At 44.3% G+C, this 12,692-nt stretch overlaps 1 protein-coding gene across 1 annotated transcript in view; it reads right to left on the bottom strand.

The window, feature by feature from the left end:
• The window catches only part of CHMP6 (charged multivesicular body protein 6), an 83,168-nt gene that overhangs the window by 30,909 nt on the left and 39,567 nt on the right, over positions 1-12,692 (bottom strand). Inside the window, exon 2 of the mRNA XM_069199736.1 lies at positions 2,476-2,585. Coding sequence (XP_069055837.1) covers positions 2,476-2,585 — 110 coding nt within the window. The remainder of the gene's footprint in view (positions 1-2,475; positions 2,586-12,692) is intronic.

Here is a 12,692-nt window from a genome sequence, read left to right as displayed (position 1 = left end):
AAAAGGAGGGGCCTGTGCAGACCCCCCTCCTGGGGTTTTAACATGTCCCAGGGACCACGACCTTCCTGGGGCTAAACAAAGAATGAGGCACGAGACTGCACAGACCCCTCGGGCCGCCATCCCCCAGGGTCAATTTCGACTATCTCCTGAGGTGCCCACTCATGGGAGATAACCGTTTGCTTCCACTTGGCGGGAGCTAAGCAAGAGCAAACACTAATGGGCTAATTTGGAGTTTGGCATTACTCTGTCACAAACCTGACAGGTATTCCATCCAATGCATTACTGTCTCCAAATGCTATAATGGGATCTTAATATGGCAATGGGATATACGTCACATTTGTGACGGAGTAACTACCTCTACCAAACTCTTTATCAGGCCCTAAGTCCACTCCCAGTGGGAGCTGTCAAACCCTTCATCGGTTTCCTTGCCCGCTGCCACGCGGACAGGGAAACAGATGAAATATTACTCTGCACGCAGGAAGCTACATGTTTAGCAGCTCCCTGCGTGCGGGAGCAGTGCTTGCTCCCACGGGAGGCTAGAAGCTGACTGGGACGACAGGGGCCTTCAGGCTCCACCCACGGTTCCCATCAACAGAAACAGGGAGCCATGGGTGGGGCCACTACACCCCGGTTTTGTGGCTGGGGCCCTGGAGATGGGGACCTCAGGGATGAAATCAGCCCGGGAAGGGGGCCACACAACTCCACCTCCCAGTTTTAAATATGTATTTTGCCCTAGGCAGTTGGGGGGGCCCCTGTGGCCAAGCCCTTGCCACATATGGCCGAAGGCCATGCATTGCATGGGTGCTTACACGGGTAGGTCGCAAGGACTGGCTGCAGGCTAGGACCTATGACCAACTGTGGCCGCACATGGTCAAAGGCTGTGCGTGACACGTGGTTGGGTGCCTACAGGTGGTTGGCTGCCAGCCTGGCCACAGGCAACACCCTGGAGGCAACCCTAGCCACTAGATTAACGTAAATAAATAAAATTACTTAACGTTAAAAAAACACACAGAAATTCACACAAAAACAAAAAGAATCAAAGATTACAGGGACATTATAGTTATGAAATAGAATTTTAAAAAACAAAAGAAATTCACTTGAAAAACCAAAGGTTACAATAACGTTATAGTTAAGCTCATATACCAAATGTACAAAGCCATAGAAATTCAGCAGCTATGGTTCGACTTATTTCAAGTATCTATAGCTCGTGCCCCAAGGTAACTATAACTCGCTCCCTTCCCATACACTGCTAATTACCTCAAATTTCATCAGTCATGACATCTTCTATGGCAGCATTGAAATTATCACTTCAACACTTGGAATAAGGCACCCACGTAGCAATACCACCCAATCCTTTTTCACCAGCCAGCACAAAAGCTTTAGATCAGAACCCATACAATCTGGTGTTTGGTCTGATGTATTCGAGTGAAAAGTCCCAGGTCAAACTACAGTGAAAGGCCATCATAGCAGTTATATGATAGTTTCCAAATAATGTCTTCTCTGCTGGTGAAAGAGATTAAGTAGACACATTTACCAACTGTCACGAGCACAAGACAGTAGCTAGCACCATATCCAACTAGAACTCACTGTAGGTAGCTGTTGGGAAACAGAGTACAGTTAAGTGTTTTAAACAGCCCTAAACACCAGGGCTAATCATGAACTGTGCAACCCAAACACGTGACCCATATAGAAGGTTACAGAAAAGGATAAACATTTTCACACCCCTCTCTCTAAAGGGTGGTATAAAACATCAAGCTGCACTGCAAAACCATGTGCTAGTTGCAATACTTTAAATAAGTAATGAATGCACAAATGAGCGCTGTACAATTTACTATGTTTCTATTAATCTATAGCACATAAGTTAAGTCTAAATCTAAGATCTGCTCCAATGTGCTGCTGTAATTAAGTGCCCCCCTACAGTCCAATGATAAACAGGATGGTCTTGTCATACAATATTACAAACATTTCCTACAAAATGTCTCAAGTAGTTTAGCGAGCCAGTGATATGTTCAGAGCTCTAACACATAGTACACAAATGTGCCCTTCTCATATGTGTTCTGGCATTTTATATGCACATTACCAGTTTGGAGTGTTTCCACTCCGCAATCAGTGTGGTACCTCAAAAACTGAAAACCCACGGACTCCCCAGAACGTCAGATGGATAACTTTGGACCTGCAAGTGCCAAATACATCTGAGTAATATTGGAGTAAATTGTCAGGTTCCTGTGGGCCAACTCACAGCCAACATCCAGTCTGGAATATGAGGGGCAGATCACTGCAAGCCAAAGGGTGTACAGACCTGTGGAGCAGAGCCCTTCAGGCCTCCAAATGTTAGATAAACTCTAGCGTAAATCGCTGCAAGCATTCAGTGACTGGGCACTTGGGGTGGATCATAAGTATACAGTATAGTTCTTCAAGCAGAACATCCGGAGCTCTGAGGAGGAACAACATCTGGCTTTAGATCCCACCACTCACTCTTTCTTGCCGTCCCGCAGAAGCTGCCGAGCCACTTCTCGTTCCTTCTCCAGCTGCAACATAATCTTTTTCTGATACATCCTTAGTTTATCCCGCTGCTGCTTGAGTTGCTGCAGGAGAAATGACAAAGGAGGATTCATTACACTTTCAGAATACATTGTGGACTAAAGAACCCCCTAGGAGCATATAAGTGTCTCCCACAGGCCACCAAGAAGTCCCAGTTTCAAAAATGGACAACTAGGTAACAAGAGCTTTTCTGTTCTGGCACTGAACCCTCTGGAACGGACTCTAATTCTTGGTACTATCCCTCAACTGACAACTTTTCACAAGTTCCAGATAAGTACCTTCTATAACAGTCTACTAGCTCTCCATTTTAGACTCAAACGAGTGGTCCAGGAAAAAAGCCATACTTTCCCCACTCCCCTCCCCACCCCCTCCCGGGTTTACCAGTGCCAAGGGTACCAGTAACTCTAGGGTGGGGAAAATTAAGCCTATTACAAGTTAGGTCCACAAAGAAAGAGAAATTGACCGGGAATTTGGTATTTCTAGTTCAAATCCCTCTGGAATTTCTTATTTTAGGCCAGGTTGATTTAGGAAGCCAAAAACTCAGAGTGAAAATTTAAAAAACTTGCAATTTAGACAGGTCTGGTAACAAGGGAATTAAGGGGCCACTTGTAATGAGAGCTTTAGTATTCTCAGTCATGGCCATCCCACTGATTTGCATGTGTAAGTGTTATACTTAATACTTTAAACACAATAGCATAGCACCACATAACAGAACGTGTAATGGTAAGTCATTGGCAGTTGTATTTTAACAAGTTCCATATTAACAATTATTAGAAACCAATGACTTTGCCAATGACTGCATCTTTACCACTATCATTATCAGTTTTCAATTTCATATTCATTAAATTCCCAGCATATGCATCCCGGACTATATGCACCCTTAACGGGACAACTGGAAGAGTGTGATGAAATGCAACACAGAGCAGTTGCAGATTCAGAGTATCTGCACAAATCAATGTTGTATCTCACCTGTAAGGTTGAGTTATGACTAGGGCCGTGCTGAGCATGAAGGCAGAAAGGAGGAATTGTTTCTGGGAAGTTCAATCCGGAGAGGAAGTTTATGTAATGCCACATGCGTAAATGTGATGAAGGACCTACTGGTGTGCAGAAAGAAAGGGCGTGAAGTATCTCTTACATGGTAGCACAGGGGTGGGGGTATCTAGGTAAATGTAGAATTTGACAGAAGCAGATATCCTGCATCTTTTATGCCCTCAGGGTGTGAATGGGCCTTGGGAAGACTACTACACCTTAGCATGTGTTTTACCAGGATGGGTAATGTCCCAGGGTTTTGGAAAGCATTTACAGACTGCTCGTAAGACAGATTTACCATGGTCCTATTGAGTGGGAGTGGCGCTGGCATGGAATCCCAGGATTCTCAAGATTTAGGCACTGCGCCTTGCCAAACTCCAATTCTTAGCTTGCAGCTGGTCTGCTCTACCACTGTTACCGGTACAGAAAAGAGATAAAGGTGTTTTCAGGTAGGATAGTAGTTTTATAAGATGTACCCAACCATGACTTAGGGATTTCACTCAGGGTATAGTCTCTTTAAAAGCACTTTCCAAAACTCACTGTGCTGAACTAGAAAAAAAAATCCAAAAGGAGCAGACTCTTCTGAAGGCTTCTGGAGCAAATGCTTAGTAATATTTATAAAATGCAGTTGGTTTCACACTCTGACTGCATACATGTAGACCAGTCATTTGGAACATGCTGCACCATTACTGTCACCTTAGCCTATGGACAAATCAATCATGCACTTGCATCTCCGAGCTAGCCCTGGGGAGCTGGCATGTGTGGTATACCAAAATTCCTTCTTCGACATATCTAAGCACAGCTGGAGGCTGTCATTGTTTGACAATGAATGGAAGGGGAAACATCACTTACAACGCAGCAAATACAACGCAATGCATTTATCACAATGCCTTTACCACGCATTTGTGTTTACCACGCACAGCTTTATCATGCATGCCTTTACCACAAATGCACCTTTACCATGCATGCCTTTACAGCTTATTTTGTTGTAAAGGCATGAATGGTAAAGGTATACAGGTGGTAAAGGTTTTAAAGGTAAGTATTTTTTTTTTTAATTGTAAGGGCATGAATGGTAAAGGTGTATGCGGGGTGAAGCTTTTAAAAGTAAGTACAGGTAAGTATTAAGTGGTTTACTGTTATATACAGGATTTTGAGGGTTTAGGGTGGGCAATGGTTATTGGGTGGTAAGAGCATTTTTAGGTTTTAGGGTGGGTATGGGTTTTTTGTGGTAAGGGCATTTTTAAGTTTTACAGGGGTATGGGTTTTGGGGTATTAAGGGCATTTTTAGGATGGGTATTGGTTTTTAGGTGGTAAGGGCATTCTTAGGGTGGGTATGGGTTTTTTGGTGGTAAAGGATGTTTAGGGTGCACATAGGATATTGGGTGGTAAGGGGATTTTAGGGTAGTTACAGGTTTTGGGGTGGTAAGGGGTGTTTAGAGTTTTTGGGTGGGAATATATATATATACATATACACACATATATATATATATATATATACACACACACATATATATATATATACATATATATATATATATATATATATATATACATACACATATACATACATATTATACGTACCTCTTTAATTTTTACCATGCATATGCCTTTACAATGATTTTTTCGTGCTAAAGGCATATGCTTGTTAAAAAACATGTTGCTGTAAGTGCATGTGTGGTAATATCGCATGCGTTGTACTTAACGCGTTGTAGGAATGCGTGATAAGTGCATGCGCTGTCCCATCATACAACCGAATGGAAGGAAGTTTAATACTAACCCTCCCCTAGTTCTGGAGAGCCCGAGTGGTGAAATGGCACAGATGACACAATAACCTTAACTCTCCCAATCAACTGCTGCAAATTGTGATAGCACAGGGGAAGACAAACATGAAATCAGTTCTTCTAGCTAGTCCGGGGGGTGGGGGGAGGGGGTCCCCTTAGACAGGTGAGAAAGAGCAATAGCTTTGCCTCTCCTGGCAAGCTCAGGAGGTCTGCCAAAAGGTGATGAAATACTAAACACTACTTATAATAAGGTGGTATTTAGATGCCTGGTCACTAAACCCACACATAGTAAGGAAGCATGTAAGCCAAAGAAATATTAACAAATGAGCCTTTGCTTACCAAAGTCCCTCTTGATTTCTGATAGGTATTAGCTTTTTTTATGCATTATAAAGCCAATGCTGATCCAGTTATGGCTGAAGTCACCAGAAGCATGTCGTCACTGATCAAATTTTATAAAAAGGCAAGGCAGGAAATGTACCTACGATCTCAGGGGTGATGCTTAGCTATAGGGCATCAGCAGGGAGCCGGCAACCTCGGGCACGTCATGGTTCTGCCTACATTGCTGTCACACAATCAACAGTCAATAAAACAAGTCAGTTGGATTCAACACTAAAATAAATAAACGTGACTCATCAAATATTTACGAAGACTTAAAGTATACATTGACAAACACCTTAAATTCCTCTCTGCAAATATAATTGGCCAGTGCCAAAACACGAAAATGGACATGTGTGCTAAACCATCTTCTTATTACTTTGTCAGAGAATACACAAGGTTTATTCCCTTCCTAGTATATCTTTCGGATAGTTACAAATGTAAAACAACCTTACAGTGGTATTTGTCCTGGAGTTGAAAATGTGAAATCCATTCCTACTGAATTTTTCATACAATTCACCATGTAATACTCGTTCCTTGTCAGACAGTCCACAAAACCCCAACCCTATGATGTTTGGCATAGGGTTCACGATGTAAAATCACTTCGTATTGTAGTTGTCAGTTGGCAACTCTCTCCTTGTTGCATTTGACACACCTCAAGATGTAAAACCCCTTGTACTTGTCAGAGTTCACAATATAAAACTCTTTCCTACGGCATTTGCCAAGTAATTCCCTATGTAAAATCACTTCCTATTGCGGTTATCGGAATTTTCACGGTGAAAAGCCCCTTCCTACTGTATGTGTCAAACAGTTCACAATCTACAGCCATTTCCTGTGGAGTTTCTCGTGTGTTTACAATCTAAAATCCCTTCTTAGTGTATTTAACGGAGGCTTCATAATGTAAACCCCTTGCTATTGTTTTTGTTAGAGATCACAATGTAAAAATCCCTTCCAATTGCAATTGTCAGAGGTTTCACAATATGTTGTTTGACAAGGAGTTCTAAAAGTAAACCCCCCCCCCATCATATTTCTCGTAGAGCTTGCAAATTGAAACTAGACCTGAGCAACATAATCTTGTGGAATTTCCAGCATTTTCCATTACAATTGATATGCGAAATGTCTGAGAGTACGACATTATGCCACACTGCGTAATTGAGACTTTGTTATGATAAAAATCGTATTGAAGGAGGTCTGGAAGAATGTCAATAAACTCAAAGTTAGTGACTGACTGTTTGAAAGGAAATGCATCCTCACATCAAAAATGGAATCCAGGGCGTGTTTTGCGCTAAAAAAAATAGTGCAAAATGTTGTAGCCGACATTTCCTTTAATAAAGCACATTAATGCTTATTTTGGGGGCTTTGTGCATAATTTCCAAAAAGGAAATTCTCAGAATTTCATGCAGCCCTAGTAAAAATCCTAATTGTGTTCGCCAGAAAGTTCACCCGAAACCAATTCATACTGCATTCAACAAATCGGCTTCAAGAGGTATCGGGGTTGGTAAAAGCTACTGGCCCTGTTTCGGCTCCTTCACCTCTGGTGTCCAGTGGCTTCCACACACCAGGCTCACGAACTACACCTTTTAACGCTCGAGGACAACGAAGCAGAGCACACCAAGGCTCACACAGGGAGGTCCGGTAGGCTACACATTCGCAACACTAACGTTCACTAAATCAAAGTCCAGACAGTGCTTCTTCCTTAGAACAGAAAGGCGCTTTAATGCACAAACAAGTAAATACTATAATAGAACGTATATTTACAACGCGTGTAGTGGAATTACAAACCTACAACCATCCTGCAGCGGCCTTGCAGATTAACGAGGATGCAAGTCACGTAACCTAAATAAATATCACAGTGGGAAACTGTCAATTTAGTCTTGCTGACATTATCTATGAGGTACAATATGATAATTTGCACACTAGCACGCGCTAGTCGTAAAAACGAGCGCTGATCTTATGTGTGTCTACTGGACAACATGAGGTTATCCACAATCAAAAAGTTGAAGTCTACAGGCTTTGTCCAGTCGTTCACAATGTAAAATTAATTCCACTGCCTTTGTTATCATATGTAAAAGTGCTAAAGCTTACAAGAGCTGACCTAAAGAATATATATTAACATAAACAGTCTCTCAATCTGCAAACGCCAAGCTTTCACTGACTGGACCTAAAAAGGATATATGTACTAAACCCGTTCATACTGCATTTATCAGAGAGTTCACAAAGTAAAACCCCTTCCTGCTTGACATTATCTCAAAATCAAGTTCAAACTGTAAAGCTCCTTCCTGGGGTATCTGTTGTAGTGTTCACAATATGAAACCCTTCCACTTATATTTGGCAGAGGGTTCATAGTGTAAAATTCCTTACTATTGCGTTTTATCAGGGTTCACAAAAGTAATACCTAATCTAGTATTTCTCGAATAGTTCAAAACGTCAAGCATCTTTCTATGCTGTTTAATCAAGGAGTTCACAAGGTAAAAACACTTCAGAATGCAGTTGTCAGAGTTCACTGTAAAATCCCCTTCTATTGTATTGGGCAGCGTTCACCGTGTAAAGGCTCTGTATGTTTTATACGCAAGCAGTTTAGTATAAAATTCCTTCCTATCACATCTGTTAGAGTTCATTATGTGAAACCCCAACCTAAGGTATTGGTCACAGAGTAACACCCTGCAAAGTATTTTTCCTACTGTACTTGACATGGCGTCTGCTTTAGAAAATAATGGTCTACAGGCTTTAAGGCAGTCTCATAAGAATTCATCAATAAAGGTCTATTTGCTTTACTAAACCCATGCGTTTTGTGATAAATAATTCAGATATGCTGCCTTTGTCATGACCTTTGTAATAAAGATATCGAGCCTACGGCACTCAACATAACGTTTGTCAATAAACCAATCAGGCCTACAGGTTGGGTCGTTGGCTTGTAGCCATAAGAAGTTCAGGCATACCGTACTAGGCATACTTTGTGCAATGCAAGCACTCTTTTCAACATAATTGCACAACTTCTGTCCAATCAAATCCAGCACACAGGAAGATCAAGAAGTGGGCAGCCTTTCCAAAAAGGTCACCCATCTGTATTACATTGTCAAACGACTGCCAATTTTTGACAAAACCCCACTGATCACCATATATTATCTAGTAGTATTGTATTTTGGTTGGTCGCAGGGAGGGGCCGTTCATGTCTGTTGTTGTCTGCGTTTAGGAGCACACACAATCTGTGAGGTGCACTGTTGTGGTTCCGTACAGGTGTGAGTAGAACAATCGCTTCTGCCTGTGACATCAAGTACAGACTGGAACAGTTTCAGAAGTGTGGGAATTAGGGAGGATGCAAAAGTTTTTGCAAAATATCCCATTTAGGACTGTCACTTTAAATGATTTCAAACTATGCATGGCTACAAGGACTTCTTCCTTGGAGAATGGGGAAGACACTGCCTCTTTCTGTTCAGTCGTTACCACTGGATAGTCTTTTTTATCTTCTAGTTCCTTCCCTGAGGCGTACAATGTCTCATTAAAAAAAAGTTGAAAAAGTACTACTTTGCCCCTATTCCTACACCTACATTGTGCCATATTTCGCTTTTCGGGGGGTGTATCCTATCTCAATTTGGCTTCCCCTTTAGCAAGCAGTAAGAAGTTGTTTACTGTGGCACAGACCCTTCACGTTAGAATCACTAATGCCCTAGTGAAGGATCTATGTAACAGTAGACCTGTTGACTAGCATCATGTGTAGTTGTCCACTGACGGCTTGAACCCTCATGAAGTCAGCTCTATGCCCAGACGTTTTGTGTTTTCCCTCTGTCTCCTTCAAGTCTATCTCCTGGGCCTCCTGAAACAGTTTCCCGTTTCTTTAATCAGCTGCAGTTACTCACATTAGCTTCCCCACAATACCTTTTAGCACTTCCCAGGTAGTCTCCCACTTCACATCTGACATGTTGTTTTGTGTCATACTGTGTGATTGTCTCTACTGTTGCAGCTCTATTAGGCAAATCTTGCAGCAAATAACTCTTGAACCTCCATTACCAATCCCAGGGGTCTACACGTAGTCTCATGGAGGTTACTGTCACTGTGGCATTGGTGGATGTAGTTATGGACATCACAAGCCCTATTTAATTCACTAGACTTGAAAATCACAACAATAAGCAAGTACGCCTTGTGGTCATCAATCAATCAATAAAAAAAATGTATAGAGCGCGCTACACAACCGTGAGGGTCTCAATGCGCTTGGGGGGGGGAGGGGGAGGAGGGGTTTACTGTTCGAACAGCCATGTCTTGAGGTTTTTTCTAAAGAACAGGAGGTCTTTGGTTTTGCGAAGGTTGGTGGGGAGGGAGTTCCAGGTTTTGGGGACGAGGTACGAGAAGGGCCTGCCTCCTGTGGTGGGTCGTTGGATGCGGGGGACTGTAGCTAGTGCGAGGTCGGCTGATCGGAGGTTGCGGTGGGAGTGTGGAAGTTCACTCTTTCGTTGAGGTAGGTTTGGCCGGTGTTGTGGAGGGATTTGTGTGCGTGGATGAGGATCTTGAAAGTGATTCTCTTGTCTATGGGGAGCCAGTGAAGGGACTTGAGGTGTGTTGAGATTTGTTCGTGGCACGGGAGGTCCAGGACGAGGCGTGCAGCTGTGTTCCGGATTCTCTGGAGTTTGCGTTTGAGTGTGGTGCCGGCGTAGAGGGTGTTACCGTAGTCTAGTCTGCTGCTGATGAGTGCATGGGTGACTGTCTTCCTGGCATCTGAGGGAATCCATTTGAAGGATTTTTTCAGTGTGCGGAGTGTGTGGAAGCAGGAGGTTACTGCATTGATTTGCTGTGTCATGGAGAGGGAGGGTCCAGGATGATGCTGAGGTTGCGTGTGTGGTTTGCGAGGCCTAGGGCAGTGGGCCACCAGGAGTCATCCCATATAGTTTTGTTGGGGCCAAAGATTATGATTTCGGTTTTGTTGGAGTTAAGCTTGAGGTGGTTTGTTGTCATCCAGTTGGCGGTGTCGAGGAGAGCAGCGTGTAGGTTGGTTTTGGCGGTGGTGGGGTTGCGGGTGAGGGAGAGGGAGAGGATGAGTTGGGTGTCGTCTGCGTAGGAGAGGATGGTGATTCCGTGTGGTCGGAGGATGTTGGCGAGGGGGGTCATGTAAATGTTGAAGAGTGTGGGGCTGAGGAAGGACCCTTGGGGACTCCGCAGATGATTTTGGTAGCGGTGGAGTGGAAGGGTGGAAGGCGGACTCTTTGGGTCCGGTCGGTGAGGAAGGAGGTGAGCCAGTCTAAGGCTTTGTGATGAATTCCTGTGTTGTGGAGGCGTGTGCCGAGTGTGTGGTGACAGACAGTGTCAAAGGCCGCGGAGAGGTCTAGGAGGATGAGTGCGACGGTCTTGCCTTTGTCGACTCTGGTTCTGATGTCGTCAGTACATGCGATGAGGGCGGTTTCCGTGCTGCAGTTCTTGTGGAACCCAGATTGGGAGGGGTCAAGTGTGTTGTTTTCCTCGAGAAAGTGGGATAGGCGGGCGTTGACTAGTTTCTCGGCGACCTTGGCGGGGAAAGGAAGGAGGGAGATGGGGCGGTAGTTGGAGAGGACCTCCGGGTCGGCTTTTTTTTTTTTTTTTAGGAGAGCAGTGATTTCTGCGTGCTTCCAGGGGTCTGGGTAGGTGGCGGAGTCGAATGAGGAGTTGATTATGTCACGGAGTATGGGGGCAATGGTTGGGCTGGCTTTGTTGAAGATACGATGAGGGCAGGGTCGGATAGGGATCCAGAGTGGATGGAATTCATGGCTTTTACGGTTTCTTCGTGTGTGGTAGGGGCCCAGGTGGTAAGTGTTGTGGGGGGGTCATGAGTGGGGTTTGAGTTGGGAGAGTGGGGGTTGTGTGTGGTGGCTGTGTGTGGTATGAAGCTGTTGTGAATGTCCAGGATTTTGAAGTGGAAGTGACTGGAGAGGGCGTCACATAGGGGCCGCATGTGTGTGGGGTCTATGCTGCTGGCTTTGGGTTTGGATAGCTCTTTAATGATGGTGAAGAGTTCTTTGCTGTTTTGGGAGTTGTTGTCAAGGCGTGTCTTGTAGTTAGCTCTTTTGGTGGTGCATATGAGTTGGTGGTGGGTGCGAATGGAAGTTTTGAGGATGGAGAAGTTGGTTGTAGAGGGTTCTTGTCGCCAGATTTTCTCTGCTTGGCGGCATTTGTGCTTGGAGTCTTGGAGTTCGGGGGTGAACCAAGGGGCGTTCTTGATGTTGCGGGTGGCGATGTGTTTTCTGAGGGGGGGCTAGTGTGTCTGCGCAGGTAGTGATCCATTTAGAGAGGTTGTGCGCTCCTGTGTTGGGATCGTTGGGGGGGGGGGGGTGGGGGGGGTTATGAGCCAGTTGGGAGTTCAGGCATTCTGTGGGGATCTTGTCCCACATGCGGTAGGGCGTGGTGTGTTGATGGTGGTGTGTGGGGGGGGTTTGGTGAAGGAGAAGTGGACGCAGTGGTGGTTGGTCCAGGGGAGTTCGGTGGTGTGGGTGTAGGTTATGTGTTGGCTTGAGGTGAAAATTGTGTCAAGCGTGTGTCCTGCTGAGTGGGTGGGTGCTTTGACCAGTTGTTTGAGTCTGAGGTTGGTGAGATTGTCTATGAGGGAGGTGGAGTTGTGGTCTTGAAGGTTCTCTAAATGGGAAAAAAAGGTGTAGTATCTAACTGTTGGGTGCAACACCCTCCACGTGTCGATCAGTATCAGCTCCCCCGCCAGGCATTTGATCCTGTGATGCAACATTTCTCTTGCAACACAGTTGCAAATACCTAACCTATCTTACAATGTCTCCACCCTCTGAGAAGCTTTGTAATTTATGTAGAATTGCGGTCAAGAACCTTTCTTGTCCCTAATGTGACTGGTAAATGAACACTATAGTAAATCTATCATCTATCTCCCACCCTCCATTTCACAAAGGCATTTCTACCATGGTTGTCTTTCAGGGTCTCAGATATCATTATCCCTGCCGTGTTCCTCATAAAAACTTAAACCCCACATGTTTTGTTAGT

This window comes from Pleurodeles waltl, chromosome 7, assembly GCF_031143425.1.
Source record: "Pleurodeles waltl isolate 20211129_DDA chromosome 7, aPleWal1.hap1.20221129, whole genome shotgun sequence".
Classification (NCBI taxonomy): Eukaryota; Metazoa; Chordata; class Amphibia; order Caudata; family Salamandridae; genus Pleurodeles; species Pleurodeles waltl.
The sequence above is the reverse complement of the archived record's forward strand: the minus strand, read 5'-3'. Positions and strand labels throughout refer to the sequence as shown.